Genomic DNA, 18,651 nt, shown 5'->3' on the forward strand with positions numbered 1-18,651 from the left:
ACTTCTTCCACTGTCCGTCCTCTCCACTACTGATATGCACGCGTAGGTCTATGTACAGGTTCAACATCGGGTCAGTCTCATATGTGAGAGCCTCTGCGGCATTGTTTTTTTTTTTTTTTTTTCTTCCGACGTTCTGTTGTTATTGGTTTTCGTTCGAGCTAAAATTAAAGCACTGGAGAGACACGCCGGAAGTTCCCGTCACGTGATCCTAAGGTGCTAATAAAAAAAAGCGTGGTCGTCTCCTTCGAAGAAACTGAGCGTGCGCCGCGCGGCACGCGGAAGGAAAAAAAGGAAAATGTGTCTGAGTTTTTTTTCTTTTTTTTCCTTTACAGTGCAAAGAAGGTTGCGAAACGAGGAACTTTGATTAACAACGGACGTGACAAGATTTTCCTGTCGGGAAGAAGGGAAGACATTTCGGCTAACACAAAAAACGAAATATACCAGAGCGATAGGGTTAATTAATTGCCCACAAAATGGATTGTCCAGAAAAAAATAAGAAGAGTAACCATTGTATTACTTGCATTAAATCTGTCCCCACATCACAGTTTAAAAAAACAAAGCCCGTTTGCGTCCGTTGTCGTGGACACAACTCTTGTTCCGTCCCCGTTTTAGACTTGGCATTTCGCCATGACGTGATTATTGCATCTGTAAGTTTTCCCATGTCAACCACAAAAAAAGAAATCTTTAGACCCCATGACTGCTCGCGGGAAGGCTTTAGTGACAAATTGCATAAAGAGAAAATTCGGTACGCCCGTATCTAGGCATCTATTTCCCGGTGTACCCTTCCTTTTTTTTGGGGGGCCTAAGTGAATGTATGTGAGTATGTAGGTGTTTTCAGCCTATTTGCATATGTCCTAAAAAGTGAGAATGTGTACCTAATCCTGCATTTTTTTTTTTCTCTCTTTTTTTTTTTCTAGAGTTCTTTTTCTTTTTTGACCCATCCCACAACGAGCCAAGTCTGTCATGAGAATGAGGACGCATTTCTATTTGCTGTTTATGTATAACTGAACGTGGAAATGTGAGACTAGTGAGAAAACTAAAGACAAGCGCAATAGAGAGCAAATGGCACTGCTCATACAAACTCAGGGTGAAAAAAAGATAAACACTTTTACTAGAAACGGGGAATAGAGTAACCCAACGAGCAAGACTCCAGCTCCTACTTGTGAGATTTTCCTGGGTGGTACCGCAGGCCCTTATGGCTTAACTGTGTAACCAAACGCAGATGATGCGGTGAAGCCAATTTCAGATGCGAGACACGGTTTTGCGACCGGTTTCAGACATAAGACACCCAAGTTTTGCAACTGATTCCATAGATAAGACAAGTAGGTTGTGTAGCCAATTTCAGAAATAAGACAGATAGGTTTCACGACCTATTTCAGATGCAAGACAAGTAGGTTTTGTGAACAATTTCGGACATGAGACAGGTTTTGCGACCAATTTCAGACAAGAGACATAGTGGTAGGTTTAGCAACTTCGTTTTGGTTATCAAGTATCGTAGTCGGCAGATGCAATACAAATTACTGCAGGAAAAACAGTAGGCTCAAGTTAGTTGCAAGGTTTTTTTTAAACTATACCATTCTCTTTATGAGGTAAAGAAAAAATAATTATGTTACGGGACCTACAGTAGAGCAAGCATCACAGTTGCAACTAAAACCCCGGGAAGTCAGCAACCCTGCTTCAGGTAAGAGAGTGGACAGGGAGGCCAAAATTGTGTCGTCAATCCGGCATGATGAAATGACCAGACGTCTTTATATTAGCAGTTACAGGGCGTGGTGAGAAAACTTAAGACTACAGGTCATGTAATTCGGCAAAATAACGCTTTCTTCTGCAGAATAGGAATATGATGCCAGTCTCATTTCATGACTTCTATCTCTGAGGGCAGTGAACCTTTCACAACAAATAAAAATAGTGAAAAAGAATGGAAGAAGAAACGCTGAATGAATGCTGAATGGCAGTTGCCCCCCCAAATCCCAAAGAGTTTCTCTCTTTGAGTTACTCGACTATACCGCGGTGCAGCCATCTTTGTTTTCCGAAGCGACGGCGGCATTAGCAATCCAAAGATTGTCGTATCATCGTTGCAACTGCTCGGCAGTCTTGAACAAACAACGTTGCTCATTTCAAGCAAACTGCAACCCGACATGTTTGTTTTTGCGATTCCAGCACAAACTACCAGAGTTCAGAGCCCATTCGAGCCAAATCAAAATGTAAAAACACAAAAGAATTCATCCGGGTGACTAGCGCCGGTGCGGCGGTGGCGGGCGGCGGGAGACGCCGCCGCTTGACAGAACCCTCTCATGGAAACGGAACGACGCGGTTTTCTTCGATGAACGGAAAACTAAGAGGTGCATGTAGTACCGTCTATGTACAGGGCGGGTGGATGTGAAGAACACAAAGGTCGTACCTCGTACAAAACGGTGAGAGCAGACGACGAGACCGAAAGCGACGAACCGAGCTTCACACTCAAACATGGCAGCCTACAAAACTGTCTCCGGGAAAACTAATAAAATAGAAAAGGAATCCCCACTTGGTTTTCTCTGCGGAGAGCAACTTGTTCGTCGTCTGTCACCGTCCAGGCAGTTGTTTCGGGTTCGTCGGCGTCGCGCGGGGGTCAGGGAAGGCGACGGCACGAGGCGCCCGTCTGACGGTCGGTCGGTCCGACAGTGACTGCTCGGTAACCCTGCGCTTCTTTGGTTTCCGCGTTGCGGCAAGTGTCACTCACTTGGGCGTCACTCGCGCATTCCTCGGCTGGTAGGTCGGTCAGTGGTTTCTTAAGTGTTTTTTTTTTCCTTTTTGCGGGAGGGCAGCAGAACGGCGCGGAGAAAGCAGACGAGGAGGCGTTGGCTCGTTTTTCTTCTCACGATCCTATGCTAAGACTGGGCAGCTTGGGGATGAACAGTCGACTTTGCTGTGGGCCAAGAAGAGAAAGCAGCGCGTTAGGTTTCCAGAGAATGCACCAGGCATTAGACGTTCCCCCTCCCCCCCCTTTGAAAAGCTATGCGGAGAGCAAGTCGTCTGCTTCTTCCGCAGGAGTTGCAGTGACGTCAGAACGACGCCGAGCTTTGATAGGCTTTGATTGAAAGGATAGGGGGTACAGACCTCAATGCTCGATGCCTTGAGGTCTACTACCCACTATATTTTTCAATCAGACAATAGGAGCTCGGCATTCTGACATCTTGCAACCCCTGTACAAGAAGCAGACAAACTTCTACTCCACATACCGACGTCTACAGGGTGACCCGAAAAGCAAAATTTGTGAGTTGTTTTCATTGCAAAAATAAATTATGCATCGCCAAAGAATTTTGAGCCTTCTTAAGAAAAAAAATGTTGCGCCCGAGTGCCCTAGCGTAGCCGTAGTGGTCGGAACCAGATGAAAAGATTTCAGAACTAACAATTATCTTATTAAAAAGTTATAAGTGAATTTCTGAAATTTTTGATGGAAAAATGGCAGCCGACGGAGCCCTTGAGCACATGGAGCTGAATGACGCCAGTTACCAAAGACAGGCAAAAAAAGGCCCCATTTTCTCATTGAAATTTTCAGAAAATCACTTATAACTTTTGAACGAGATAACAGTTAGTTCTGAAATTTTGCCGTCTGATTCGGATCCCTAGCGCTACATTTTGGCGGAGAATCAGCAATCGTCGAATCAGTTTATTTTTGCATAAAAAAGACCCGTGAATATTTATTTTTTTTTTTTTTAGGGGGGGGATACTTTGTATGTCCAGGTAGCACATTTCTTCGGACAAAAATTTGGTTTTTGACTGGAAAATTGGGGCATTGAAAGTCCAAAGAAGCCAAGGTACGACCGAATATTACATTCTTTTTGAATACCTGGGCCATTAACTGCAAGACAAGTACCACAGTCAAGCTTTGCTGCTTAGTTGTTCACCTGTGCGCCTGGCTTCTTTGGACCTCAGTGCCTGAGCAAATGCCTAAAATGGAAAATCCGTTTTTAGGTAGCAAATGTTTCGTGCTAGGGTGCCTGAATGTTTCTTTTCTCAGAGTGGTGCCATTCTTTACGCTACCCGACGCCAATGACAAACAATCGCAGGAAGTAGAAAAAGGTGCGGAGTGCCACAGACTGGCTTGACGTCACCACCCTAAGACGGAAGCAAACACATTAAGACACCCTATTTCATGCAAGTTTGTCTAAGTAGAACCCTTAATGGCGTCGCTTACATCCGTCACTTTCACGCTGCGTTCGTGCCTCTCTACCAACCCACCGCGTACAACTTTTTGGCTCGTGATTTCAGCTAACATAGTAATCTTTGCCGGCACATCTGGAAATGTTGCCGCTCAAACGTACTGGGCAGACAAAAGATAACGAAACATCCAGACGTTCCAGTAATGCAGAGACTTTTGATCCTGTGCATGCACACCTTTTAGGCAAACAAATGACAAACATTCAAACAAATGTATCAGAAAGTTTAGCTTGACGGGTCATGCCATAAAAACATTTCATTCCGGTACGACGTCTTACAAGGGTATGAGATGCTTCCAGAGAATGTGCCCAGGACCATTCTATCACAACAAAATTATATTTATAAAAAATATAGATACGGCAAAATTAGGGCATACTTTTAGTTGAATAAATTTGTTAGTAAAAATAAGCATATTAAGACAGAACTAGGAACATGCATACAACGAAGCAAAAGACGAGCACTGACAAAAGTAGGCCTGAGTTTCAAAGCAGGAGAAAGAGCACCTACTACCACAAAAAAAAAAAGAGCAAGAAAATTAATGGCACTCGTTTGATCTACTGCTCAATTGTCCTGTATGCAGAAGACATTGGTGATATATAAGTGCGATGCGATAGCGCATCGTCGCAGTGCCAAGTCGTGATGCCAAGTGACATCCCGTCAGAGGACTCATGATGTGATCACAGTGTCATGTGGCGTCGGTGTCATCACCGCTACTAGTGACATTGACTGTCAAGTCGTGGTGTGACACCACGTCATGTGACCACGTCGCATGATGTCACTTTTTACATCACATCACACCATGACTTGACACCAAATGTTAGTAGATCTAACAATGTGATTTACACCACTACGTCAGATGACACCACAACCACGCCGCAAGTCATGTGGCACTGTGGATTACACGACACCACGCGGCATCATGAGACTGGCGTGAGCCCAGCACATTCTATGTGGTCATGTGACATAACCCGTAGTGGCTGCAGCCACGTGACCATGTCACCCACAGTGGCATCAAGCTAAATTTAGCGTGACATTAGCCTGCTAAATTTACCTGTCGGCACAGTACGGCTATAGCGAATCTCAACCTTGCCTCCGATGTAATGCATTCTGTGTTAAAAACAATAGTTAGAGCTTCTTTGCATTTTGCGCTAGAGTACCTACTCGTAACAGTCCAATCAATCTGGCCACTTCAATCACAATTGTCATTCGACCATATGTAGTATTCTGTTTTTTTCGAGTTTATTTCTCGTGAAATTTGGAGGGTGTTTTTTTAAGTTTATTTTTTGCCAGAAATTCGGGGTTTATCAGTTTATTTTTGTTAGAGTCCCAATTTTCTTAAATTCTGAGGTTACTTATACTGTGTTCCCAAGTTTCTTTTAATTCAGAAACAAAATAAATATGGTCTGGACAAAAGCATATATTCCTAAATTCATCAGAACTCTATTTGAACAATATTTATGTAGCTGTATTTGGCATTTGCACCCTTGTCATCTGCCATATTAACTGTCCCACGACAAACATGTTGCCTCAATAACGATTGATACTTTAAAATAAATAAATTCCTGGACATGGTTACTGGGAAGCATGGAAGCTCCAGCTGCCCTCCACCTCCATTGAAATCTACTGGTTCATAGAAATTTCATTATCATGAAAACACTACACCTTGCTCCTTCAAGAGGCACAAATAGTATGGTCCAAACGGGAAACCTAAACAATGGCTTTTGTCATGACCGAGGGATGCCGTGACCCATTGTCCTGAACGGACATCGACAAAATAAAAGGTTAAACTCTTTTTGTTAGTAGGCCGAGATTGGACAGGAAGACCAAAGGGGCCTCTCCTCAGGGCCACCGGTCCCTGGCTCTCATAAAATTTATTTGTAAAACACTTTTTTTTTTTTTTGCCATCCTGATTTTAAAATGTAGAGTTTTTCGAATTAATTTGAACTGACGAAAATTTTGCCAGCAATTGTTTTTGGGATTTTTTTTCGAAATCACGGAACCTTAGCCATATGGCATCCCTGACATGTTGATGGCAGCCTTTTAGTGGCTGAGTATAAGGAAGAAGCAGCCTGGTCATTCTAGACGTTAGCGCAATGTGACGAGCATTGCGTTAGCGTTCACCTCAAACTCACGTCCAATCAATTAGTTGGTGCACACATTAGGCCCACAAGCCCTCTGATTTAGCTACAGTGGACTCCCATTAAACGAAACTCGCTTAAACGGAAAATTCGGATAAACGGAACTCTAAAGGTTGTTTCGGTTGGTTTCCTATGTATTTAATGATAAATTCTTCGGGTAATCGGAACCCCCCTTTTTGCTTACTTCGGTTAAACGGGACCGAAACCGAAACTACCCATGGCGACCGCGGACATCGGAAATAGCTACAGCAGTCTCACAACCATGGAGTACGCAATAGCCAAGACGGCCAAGACTGAGGACACTTTAAAGGAAAAGGGGTTGTGTTAGAACAAAATTTATACAAATATTATTAAAAAAAAAAAAAAAAAGTTGTTAGGCTAGGTGACGCGAGGTGCCGCTCGTTACAAAGGGTACGGTACAGCCATTCATCCATCCATCCAAGCCATTATATTAAGGCAATCCAATCCAGTCTTTCTACCGCCATTAGGGTTAGCGCCTCGTCTGTTGCGCGTCACGTTTACCATCGAGTACACAAACCAGCGTCCGCTTGCCGTGTTGTGATGGAAGCGGTAAAAAAGCGGCCGCACCAAGCGATCTCGCTTGCTACGAAAATGAAGATCCTTCAAGAGCTGGATCGTGGTGACCTCTCGAAGACGGAGATCGCAAGGAAGTTCGATATCCCGAAGTCTACACTCTCAAGGATATCAAAGGACAAAGAAACGATTCAAGACGCTGTAAAGCGCGGAAGCTTTGCCACCGACCGAAGGAGGATGCGAAAGACGCCTTTTGAGGAAATAGAGAACGTCCTTTTTCTCTGGTTTAAGCGCGCGCGAAGTGCTAATTTCCCGATCAGCGGCCCCATCCTCGAAGAAAAGGCTGGAGAGATTGCGTCTCAGTTGGGAATAGATAACTTCAAAATGAGCGACGGTTGGCTCAGCCGTTTTAAAAAGCGCCACGGCCTAGTCTTTAAGACTATTTCTGGGGAAGGTGCAGCAGTCAACAGAAACCTTTGTACCTCCAAGGCATGCACACCTACTTCGTCAAAAAGCGATTACAAAATGCAAAACAAACTACCATTACCTCCTTTTTCTAGTCAGCTACATTAGCTGGACATCATGCTTGTGAAATAAAGTCATATTTCACTCATTTTATGTGCTTTGCTTTAATGAAACTTCTGATAAACGGAACAAATTTTTCTGTCCCTTCGAGTTCCGTTTAAGAGGAGTCCACTGTATTTTTTTAAGGCCTTTTGTCGAGTGAGTGCTTCTTACATATGGGTAGTCGCTTCCTTCCTCGCAAACAGTAGGGCCTGGGATTTAAAAATCTTGTTGACTGCAACACTGGAGAAGATTACCGGAAAATATTGAGCAAGCGCCCACCCATAATTTGAAGATAATCACGAAAAAATAGGGGATGGGCGCATGTGAGGTCATCAATATGTACTGTGCATATTTTTCAGGTGTTTCAAATCTTGGGTAGTGTCACCCTTTAACTATACAGCCCTACTAGCCAAAGCCAAAACGGTGCCAGTTTCACATAACTTAAGGAGCAATGCAATTAAGGCTGCCGAGGCAAGGGGCAAACTGAACAGCACTTTTAAAGGGGCCGTGCAATGATATTGGGTTGATGTGTTTATTACTTTGCACCAGCTTACATAGCACTGGTGCGAACAAGTATGCTTGCACGCAATGCGGCTGACCCAGGAGTTTCTTTGCCACGATGCAATTTCAAGGATAAAAGCAGATTATTTCTTTCGGTATCTCATTCGCAAAGCTTTTTAACATACTAGTAATGGCGAGTGCAGTGTCGGCGTAATCACCGGGATTACACCATAGTGACAGCAGTCAAATCCAGCTCATGGATTGGAAACGAGCACTGTGTGAGCACTCGACTTGGGCTCGTGATAATGAACGCCCCTGCGAGTATTTGGGTGGTGGCTCATGTCCAATCGCTGCATTAACGAGAATAGCTTAACTTAATAAGGTATGGAGCTCAGCACCTGGCCTATGTTTTGCCAACCTGAGCCCGTAGCTATGACAGATCTAACTGGCACCGTGACTTTCGACCACTTGTTCTGGTTTCGAGTTGAGGGGGCACAGGCTGCTCATTTTTCTCCATTTTTTTTTTCCACGACTGTCATTGAATGGAAAGAAAAACTAACCTTTGTTTTGCAGGTTATAAATGTCAAAGATTAATTCTAAGAAGTATTTACTGAAAGTAAAGAAACTGTTGCACGCGTCATGCAGCAATCTTTTCACGCAACTCAAAATGACAAGAAAGTAATCAACCATTTAAAGCTTATCCCTGGGAGACACGAGAGATGTATTTGGTGGACTGTTTAAGTGATGGTCACCATACTGACATGAGATAAACAAAACAAAATAAAACCAAACTTGCACGTTGAGTTTCCCCCATCTCTAATGCCAACTGACACTAAGGATGTACAAATTTGGTTACAACTTAGGAACGGGGTTTGGACTGCTTTCTATACTCGCTTGCTCCTAAGCTGACAATGTGGCGGAAGCCACGTGCTTGTTAGAGCTAGTCGTACATTTACAAATTGCGTCACATGATCCCACTCCTGCCCACATGCCCAGAGAGCAAGGTCAGGTGACGAAAAGGAAGCAATTGATTGGTCGGGCGAGCTTGTAGCTCTTGTAGTACTGTCAGCTTAGGGGTGAACAGAGTACACTGTACTTCCTTTTGAAAGTTTTGAGCTTTTAAAAGCTTCCTTGCATGTCTAACCTATCCCTCTGCTTCTTCCTGCCAGACCTTTCTCAAATTTTACATTTGCAAAATTTCAGCTTCAGTGAGATCTGGCAGGCCTTAAATGTACACGTTTCAAATTTAGCACATTAGTAGATGCATCATTGATAGACTAAATCCACATTTCAACTCCCAGAGCTTGCCCAATGTAATCTAATTTAAAAAATATATAAAAAAAATGAGGAAAGAACTTTGTTTTTTTTTACTTCATGCCACTTCATAGAAAGATTAGTGTTTAATACCGCACAAACAAAATCATTGTTTGCATTGGGATGGGTTAATGATGATGATAATGTCCATGCGGTGTGGCACATGCATGTTTTAAGAAAGTCACACCAAATCAGATAACAATCTTTCTGATAGCATTACGAAGGCCTGCCCAAAGAAACACTCACTTGTCAAAAGCAGCACAGAAATAATAAACCTTTGGAGCATCCAATGCAAATATTTTTTCCCCAGAAAAAGCGGTTAAGTGAGCTTGGGCAAGCTTAGGCAAAGTGTGATAAATCTAGTATGCACCTCAGCATACTTCTTGAATTGCATCCTTTTGTCATTTGGCATGAACCACGTAATGTCACTTTGTCGTCAAGAGTTCCGGCTTCAAAGAGTGTTCTGGGGGAGCTCTTATGTCCCAGAACAAGGTCTTTTGATCAAGCTAAAAAAGAAGCATTGCGCAGAGTTTGTGACAAAGTAATGTTTCCCCACTCGTCCTGTTCATCTACTTGCATTGCAACAGAAATTAGCATACAGGGTGGTTCATTCCATTGTTTTATTGATTTCATAGGCTGCATGTGTCAGTTCATTGACCCAAGGAGTCGTAATTGTTCACAAACATTTAATTACCAGGCAGTTGTACGTCGACAAAGCGTCGGTGTTGGGGATTACGTAGGTCAAAAATTAAAAACTAAGAACCGCAATTTTGACACGAAAAAACAATCCTGCTGAAAAACTTTTTTCGCAAAACTAAGAACTGGAATTTCGTGCCAGACCAGGACACAGTTGAAACGTTAGTCACCCTGGTTCTCCTCCACTGCTACTGGTCCCATTACAAATAAAGCAAGAGCACAATATAATGAATCATCCTGTATACTAAGCTTTGTAGGGAACATAACACGGACAATCAGATGGCTACAATTTTCATTGTCTAGACATGTTGAAACAAAATCAGTGGCAAAATATGAATGGATCTGCAAGACGTACAGATTACTTTCCAACATGAGAAGCACTAGCGTAACTAGATGCTGCTGTTGTTCATCCACAATTCGTTTTGATCTAAATGTTGTGTGGCCCGTGCTGTCTCTAACTAAACGAACCATGAAATGGACATTAACAATGGAGAACTAAACAACCCTTCTCCCACCTCGCCAAACTATGCCACTGCAATAACTTTCCAACTTTCTGATGGCATATTATGTATCTCAAGTGGTTCTTAGCTACAGGAAGTTTTCATTTTTTTCCTGGTTTGATACTTTACCGGCACTATGTGGCCCTCCTGTAACCTGTTTTCTGCTTCACCTATTGGCCACGAGAAATTCTCGAAGGCCCTGCTTACATCACCACAACAGCTCTAAACTTGTGACTCTTCCCCCTTATAAAGGTCAACTGCTGCTCCAACACTACAAACAGGTCGCAGTGCAGCAGCGAAACAAGCCACTACGCTCCGTGCCCGTAGACTAGCGATCGACCACAACCATGCCAACTCGTATCGTGCAAACAAACGACAGCGCAATAATTCTGCTTGCAAGTTTGCCAACATAATCTCTGTTGCAAACATTTCAGGCACAGTTCATGCAACGAGCAAAGTTAAACAACAATGCAACACCCGTCACTGCATGGTCAAAGAAAAAGCAAGATCACCGTTCCCACCTTTCACAACGTTCATGAAGTAACGTCCTTTTCATCACTGACCCGAATGTGGCCGTCGGACTTGTTAAAATACTGGACCCGCCCCAAAACGTGTGCCAGGCTACAAGAGCGATCCCAAATCAATCCTACTAGAATCCCTAGTACAATCCCAACTCAAAAATAATGTGATGCAGTAAGGAAAGCATTGTCATTGAGTTTATAATTTGTTGTTAAATCTTGCTATCCCTTCAAAACTAGCCCTGACAAACACCATTTCTACGACATGCTCATTTGCTAGCCGAGATAAGCGCACGCTCAATTTCACTTAATCATTTCATCTAATAAGTAATTTCTTTTAACACCTGCTCACACATACCACCAGAGTCACCGCCAGCTAAACAAAAACGATGCGTGCATCTGGGGTGATGCAAGGAAGAAGCGAAAAGCCGCATTGTACCATCTTACTTTTGGGATGAAACAATAACCAATCACGAAGCCTTTCTTCATAAACTGAAGCTATGTACCGGGTGTACAGGAAAAAAAGAAGCATGTTTTTCGCATTGCGAAATTTGACTGTGAACTGTTGAAAGCCCACACTACGTTAGAATGTAGCATCAGCAATTGGGACAAGATTCCAAAGTTTAAGAACTTATCATTAAGCCAAAAGTTACAAACGAGTTTCATAAATTTTAAAAAGAAAATGGTGTTCATTTTCCGGCTCCACTCGTTATTCGTCGTCAAGTCTTCTCGAGCTCCGTTGGCCACCATTTTCTCATTGACAACTTTAAAACAAATTGCTTATAACTTTTGATTCAAACAACAGTATACTCCGTGTCACTAGTTCTGTGCAGTGCAGGCGAAGGTAAACACCAGGCGAAAAGAGAAAGGGCATGCACTAGGAACGCGGGATGGGAGAGGAGGGCAATGGAGGGCGAGGACAGAAAGAAAGAGCACTGGAAACATTAGAGAGGAAAGGAGGTTTCTCTTTCCCTCTCCAGCCCTCCTAGTGCTTTCCCTTTCTCCCTCGCCTGGCGTTGCCTTCGTCTGTACTGCACGCAACTAGTGACGCAGAGTATATATCCCGAAACCTCAGCATCTTACTCCATACAACTATGCTCGGAGCGGACACCGAGCACCCGGTGGTGCACAGTTTCTTCCTGCAATTTGAGAAATATCTTTTTTTTTTTTTCCAAGACACCCGGTAAGTTTGTAGAGCAGAGCCAACCAATGAGGAGCGTAAGTTTGTCTGCTTCTCGACAGGGGTCGTGATGGTGTCAGAATGCCGAGCTCTTATTGGCTGATCAAAAAAGATAATGGGTAGACCTCGAGGCATCTAGCTTCGAGGTCTACCCACTATCCTTTCAATCAAAGCCAATCAGAGCTCGACGTCGTTCTGACGTCACCGCAACTCCCGCATAAGGAACGGACGACTCGCACTCCGCATTCCTTTACGAGTTTTTAGCCCCCAGCGACGACGCTCTGCGCTGTCGGTGACTCGGCGGCGCAAACAACGGTGGATGCCGTGACGGGCGAATTCACTCGAGGAGTTGCGTGTTGGCGGAGACCGAGGCGCCGAGAGGACGCAGAAAAAGAGAAGAAGGGTGAGAGAAAGAGAGAAGAGAGGCACGCACGCATGCACGGGGCAGCCGCGGCGGCAGGCAAGCTAGGACGTAGCCTGGTCCTTCTTGGCCGTGAACGATATCACAGAGCGGAGCCCCTTCACGGAGGTCTGCGAGAAGGACGGAGGAGGGGAAAACGGAGGGGGGAGAGGGTGTTTCTTCCTCGTCTTCTTCCGTCCTGCTTTCGCCCTAAAACAACCCCCGTCAAAGAGAAAGGCAGCCTAGCAGTCGTGAGAGGGCGTCCGGAACGCACCTTTGCCTGGTACGTCTAGTGTCCCGCACTGTCTGTGCGTCGGAGTCTTGCCGAAACGGCGGCAAATGCAAAACGGGAGTTGCTGGACGACGTTACGAGCTGTAGCAATCCTGACAATTGACTGTTTGTGCGCCGAGAGGAAGATGAGCGGACGCAAGAGTCGGTGCTGCCGTGGCGTTTCAACCTCGTTGCCGTAGCTTTTCGCCTACCAGCCAGCCAAAAGGCGAGCTATGACAAACGGCCGTCCGCAACACCAGGATCGTGGCAATTCGAACCCCTACACAACCGCGCTGTTGCCGAGCGGAAACTCGTATTTGTATCTGCTTCGGCACGGGATGGCCACGACGCCGCAGAAAAGCCGGCGGCTCGTGTCGAGGAAGCCCACGGTGAAGGCACAATATGCTCGGTAAAGGCAAGGCAAAGACACCAGTCAGAGGTGCGTTCCGGATCCCGTAGCCACGGCTGAGCGAAAGGAGAGGCTGCTCGACACCGCAAAGAAAAAGATGCGCACGGCACAAAGGAGAAGGAAAAGAAAAAGCCAGCAACACCACCACCATCACGCGGAACCAAGGGCACGGACACATCAACAGATGCACCACACAGGTGAGGGAAACGACAACCAAAAGGTAACGAAGGAACGAAACAGCAGCCCTTGCAGCTCCGCTACTGTCACTACTAAGGAAAGGGGGAGAGAAAAAAAAGATACCGTCTACCGTGGATGCCAGCAGCAGACGTCACGCACGCACGGAAACGACACAACGAAATGCACAGGAAAAAAAAAGTCAGAAGCAGCTCGGCATCTATTGCGAGGTTTCCACTACCGGCACCGGCTTCTCTTGCACGACGCAAGCGGCGGCACGTGGCGCGAGTGCTACAAATAAAACTATATCGTAGGGTTTCCCCTAAGACCGACGTTGTCGCTAAAACCGCAACAGGTCGTGTCTCTGTGGAGATCTGCGAGAGCTCCTGTCGTTCCAAACGAGATAGATTCTGATTGCGGCGGTCCACCGGTGAAAGACGTCGCTGGTGCCGCTGAAAAAGGTTGTGTGGTGCCGATGCTGAATTTGTGCACCAGTTGGCACGCTCGTGTGCTACAACAAGACTGCTAATTGAACATGTGAGAGATTAAAACCCGTGCCTCCCACGCTGAAACAATCGCAGCGGTACGTGCTTACATTCGGTCGTAATTTCTGGTTTCAACCTCCCAAGCGTCTTTAGGAGACTTGCCACTTTTTGCGACTGGATGCAAAAGCCCTGCATGGATTATCGTCTTGCTGCATAATGATAACCATTTAACATGAGTGTCATGTGACAGACCACTCATTCCACGACAGAACCATTCTGAATAGACCTGCTGCACAATGAACCCATCATGCAATGAACTCAAATCGTAATGCAGAACCTTCACACAAGAGCCCTACCATGTCAGGGACTTATCCCACATTGCAATGGTTCTGTCATGCAGGGGATTTGTCATATGAGAGGTCCTGTCTCGCAAGAAACCCGTCAAGGCAAAGAATCATTTGCCCTATAGCCCAACACCCGGATTACCCATCACCCTGCGTGCGGACCTGTCAACCAGCAGACCCACCAATCAAAAGACCCACCTATCAACAAACATATCAAACAGTGGACATGTCAGCCAAAAACCCTGTCAATCAACAGACCCATCAACTAATAGACCCATCAACCAACAGATTCATTACCCTGCAGACGCACTATGCATAGGATCCATTACCCAAGTTGCACCTTATGGGACAGGAAAAGCTCACCTTCTTCTTAGTGCCGTTTAGGTACTCCTTGTACATGTTGGAGCGCAGGTACCGCGGGTAGCTATCGTTCTTCATCAGAAGGTAGAGGTGGGCCTGGAAACGAAGATTGACACAGCAATTTGTCATCTGACAGCTCCACCCAACGAATGCAGCCTATGTTTTGAGCCTATCCTTCTCAGCAACATGATGAAAGATTAAATAAGAAATCCGTTAAAAGTAGTTACGTGCGAATATAGTGAATACTGAGTTTGAAGTGATTTCAAAACAAATAGCGATTTTGGCCGAACATTTTTTAAATCAAATATTGAATAGTTTCTTCAAGCCTTTCACTACTGTTGAACCATGCTTAAATGAAAACCTAGCAAAACATATGAGGGTTAAAAGCAATACTTTTCAAAAAAGTAAAAATTAATAGCATGAATTTATTCTTACAAATAGAAAGAGACATAAAAAAAAGTGTCCACTCACAGCAGCCTCCTCAAAGGTCCACCGGTCAGGGTTTTCCATGTTCCTCTTAGTGATCTCGTAGCTTTTCGAGTCTATATTAATAGGACAGTTGGCATCCGTGCCCAGGTACTCACTGAAATGAAAATGGCACAACTAAAAAGAACTGCCTCAAAAGCACTAAACCAATACAGAAAACACGCATTTAAAAGTATTGTATTGTATTTTCCATTGTATAGTTCACGTTTTTTCCCTCCAAGTTTCTGTCGGTCTGTCTTACACATAGGGTTCCGCGTTTTCAGATATAGTTCTGAAAAACTCAGAAAAACGCCCGCCGGTAAAATTGTGGTCAATTCGAACTTATCCATTAAATTCCAAATTTCGATGTGGCAATGGCAACCTTATCTCTTTAAAAGGGGGGAGGGGGTCTCCCTTTTAAAAAAAAATATAAGGAAATAAATAAAACAGTATTTTACAATTAAGTTTGATCGGTGCACAGGGTCAATGGTCCTGGGAAAATGCCACCACATTTATCTTCAAATCTCGGACCATTGCCAAAAGGGGTCTTACTGCTTATCTCATCAAGGTTCATTCAGGACAATAGGCCATTGTACTTTCGGGTCATGACAAAAGCCACAGTTTTGGTTTCCAGTTTTGGCCATACTATTAGTGCTTTAGAGGAAAAGAGATTGTGTTTTTGCAATGGTGAGAGCTATGGACTATAATGATTGCCTAAAATGGGGAAGAGGGGCAGTTGAAGCTTCTCTATTACATCCTTCACCACTCCACCTCGCACGGCCACTGGGTAGGTTGATGGAATAGGATGAGATGAATAAGCTTTCCAGCGACTACATCCACGAGTTTATTCATTTTAAACTATTGACGTTTATCGAAGCAACACCTGTGTGCAAAATCTGTCATGGTTTACACACTGGATATTATTTATTCATTATTATCGAGAAACACTCCAAAATTAAAATCTGACTCTCGGAGAATTGAAAATCAAACAAAAACAAATTCTGATAAACTCAGAATTGGACGGAAAATAAACTTTGAAAACACAGAACCATACTTATACAACAGTGAGACTTTTGTGCCTTTCTTTTTTGTACGTATGAACCTCAACTTTTAAAATTTGCCGCGGGGGTAATATTTCTCGTTCTGGCCGTTAGCGAGAATAATGAAACTGGCTCTTGAGCATATGTCTCACAATTACAATACACATATGCAATTCCACTGCACCAAGGATACAAAGGAGTGCGACATTTGCAGAGGTGTGACTTTTAAAGTAACCACTTTTTCACGAAGACGGCCCTTTCGACTCACAGACCAAAAACTTTTAGTTCAACAATCTCGTGTACATTTATGATGGGGCAACTCTTCCAAGTCACTCCAACTGAGGGCTGCACTCCTTTTGGGCCTTACAAAATGCATCCCAAGTAATGAGCCAGTAATTCGTAACACACAGCTCCATATTCAACCTCTTAACAATCTGAAGAAGCAAAAGCGAAGGAATGGTGCCACCCACTTCCAGATCTCTTGTACTTTGATGGGGACATCCTTTGAATGAACCTGCTTCAGCTCTTGAACCGCATCCCAGAACCTGAAAGGAACCGGTGCCGAACAACGGTCACACGCTACAAGGTACCACACGGGCCAACCTTGAGACTGGTTTTGCTATGTCTGGTACACTAGAACCTTGTTGATACGTTCCCGGTTGATATGTTTTCCCTGCTGTCATACTCATGAGCGCCGGTCCCGTGCCGGTCCTGTTTAAAGGGGTACTCCACCGGTTTTTTCATTGTTTCCGATTTGCTTGAAATTTTGCTAAACTAACCAACAAACATTGCTAAAATAGTATCCCAAATATTAGGTCAAAATATTGTTTTTTCGCGAAGTTATTGAATTTACAGTTTTGGTCTTCACCATGTTTTTCAAACTGAAAGTCTCTACTGCCAACAACAACAAAGTGACGTCAGTGGAAGGCAGGGGTTAACTTTTTGGACTACAGAAGTTGTTCCCAACGGATTTGAAGCAGTTTCTTGGTGTCAAATGAGTGCTTTGGAAGCTCGCTCCCGTATCCGCGCTCCAGCACGGAACAAATGATTGGCATATTCTATTTTTTGGCTGCTTGCTTGACTGGCAAGCCTGCCTGCCACCAACGTCACGGCACTGAAAAGTGCGCGAATATTTGAATATTGGTTTTTGCACCATTTTCATTTGCCGATTTCACAATACCTATTATGAATTTCGCGATGCTAAATAGCATACCGGAAAGGCTAAAGGCCGGGGAGTCAGAAAATATAGTTAGTTGAGGTAGCTCAAAAAATCGGTGGAGTACCCCTTTAACTCCCATAGAGATACATGTACTAGTTTTCTGTCTGTTACATTAAATTTCCCGGTTGTTACGTCCAAAATCTGCTGCTCAGCGCTCCCGAACCCGTGCTCCTGGGCCGCGCGTGGCAGATTTTCGGTCTTCTGTTGGCAACGCATGCCTTTCAACCTCTCTGCTGGATTCTTCAAATTATCTAGTCAAATCCAAATTTGTTTGAATCCATAAAAGCTAGCGAGCGAGCGATGGCACAATCAGAGTCCGTTTAGGATAGCTCAACCAGCTCAAAGGTTTCAAAGTTTTAACGCGCTAGTCTCTAGCACATGTTTTGGTTCTTGGATCTTAACAAATTCCGTTCCTGTCGGACGTTTTGGTGAAACTGATGGAAACACGGCAGGCTCAGTGTGACGCTTGTTTCGACTTCGGAAGTGGAGTAAGAGCTGAGTAAAACTTGGCCGCTGCTCGACGTGAATGAGTGCAGTTGTCAGAAATCGTGCTGGAAACAAATTTTAGCAAAATAAAGGTATTGTTTTACTTCTCCATTAGCCTCGCACAACATTTGTGATTCTATTTTCCCCACTGAGCAATATGAAAATTGCCCCTCGAGGTAGCAATCGTGGTTGCGCTTTAATCGGGTAGATATGGTATAGGTTGACTGCTACGTAGTTCTGAACAACTGTGCCGAAAAAGAATGCCCAGCTGTATGATAACTAACATGGCAGTTCTCTGAGCCCCCAAAAGTCATTCTGGAGAAAATCCCAGTGTAAGGGTTGCTTCCCGTCATATCTGTAGCCCCATCAACAGTGTTATCGGTTGTTACGTTGTCTCGGATGATGCATTTTTTTTTACGCAGTCCCTGAAAAACGTATCAAAGAAGTTCTACTGTATCACACAGACAGCAACGATGAGGCAATAAACCTAAGATCTCCCGTGGCTTGTCGGCCTTCCACCAAATTCCTTAAACAGAGCATTGCCTCCACTCAAGCTACCAGTTAGCCTGCCACGTAACAATATGAAGGAGCTGTATGCTGCCTGCTTGTGCTTGTGCCCTTGTTGTATTGCAAACCAGCTTAGCACTTGCCGTGCAACGGACTTCTTAGAGCAAGCGGAACGAACTGCGTGAACCGAAAAACTCAAAAAACGCAAGCTGTTGGCCAATTGGGAAAATGAAAGTCCAATAGCCTCGTCTAATGCTTTTCGTAATACTGGGACAACCTAATCTGGTAATAAACACTGTAAAACAATTAGTGCAAAAGACACGGACAAGACAGAGATACGAAC

The 18,651-nt window shown here is 44.3% G+C and overlaps 1 protein-coding gene across 3 annotated transcripts in view; it reads right to left on the reverse strand.

Moving 5' to 3' along the window:
• Positions 1–325: 325 nt before the first annotated feature.
• The window catches only part of LOC8035069 (regulator of G-protein signaling 7), a 50,798-nt gene continuing 32,472 nt past the window's right edge, over positions 326–18,651 (reverse strand). For 2 of the 3 annotated variants that reach the window (XM_029989879.4, XM_040501531.2), the window contains exons 13-16: positions 16,567–16,641; positions 15,063–15,174; positions 14,595–14,687; positions 326–2,905 (exon numbers count right to left, since the gene is read on the reverse strand). In XM_029989879.4, the coding sequence (XP_029845739.3) occupies positions 2,855–2,905; positions 14,595–14,687; positions 15,063–15,174; positions 16,567–16,641 (331 nt within the window). In that variant the 3' untranslated portion in view covers positions 326–2,854. Of the gene's footprint in view, positions 2,906–12,581; positions 12,680–14,594; positions 14,688–15,062; positions 15,175–16,566; positions 16,642–18,651 lie in introns of all 3 variants that reach the window. The other variant, XM_029989878.4, reaches the window with a different exon arrangement.

The sequence above is a fragment of the Ixodes scapularis genome, unplaced genomic scaffold (genome assembly GCF_016920785.2).
Source record: "Ixodes scapularis isolate PalLabHiFi unplaced genomic scaffold, ASM1692078v2 PGA_scaffold10__122_contigs__length_95168666, whole genome shotgun sequence".
NCBI lineage: Eukaryota > Metazoa > Arthropoda > Arachnida > Ixodida > Ixodidae > Ixodes > Ixodes scapularis.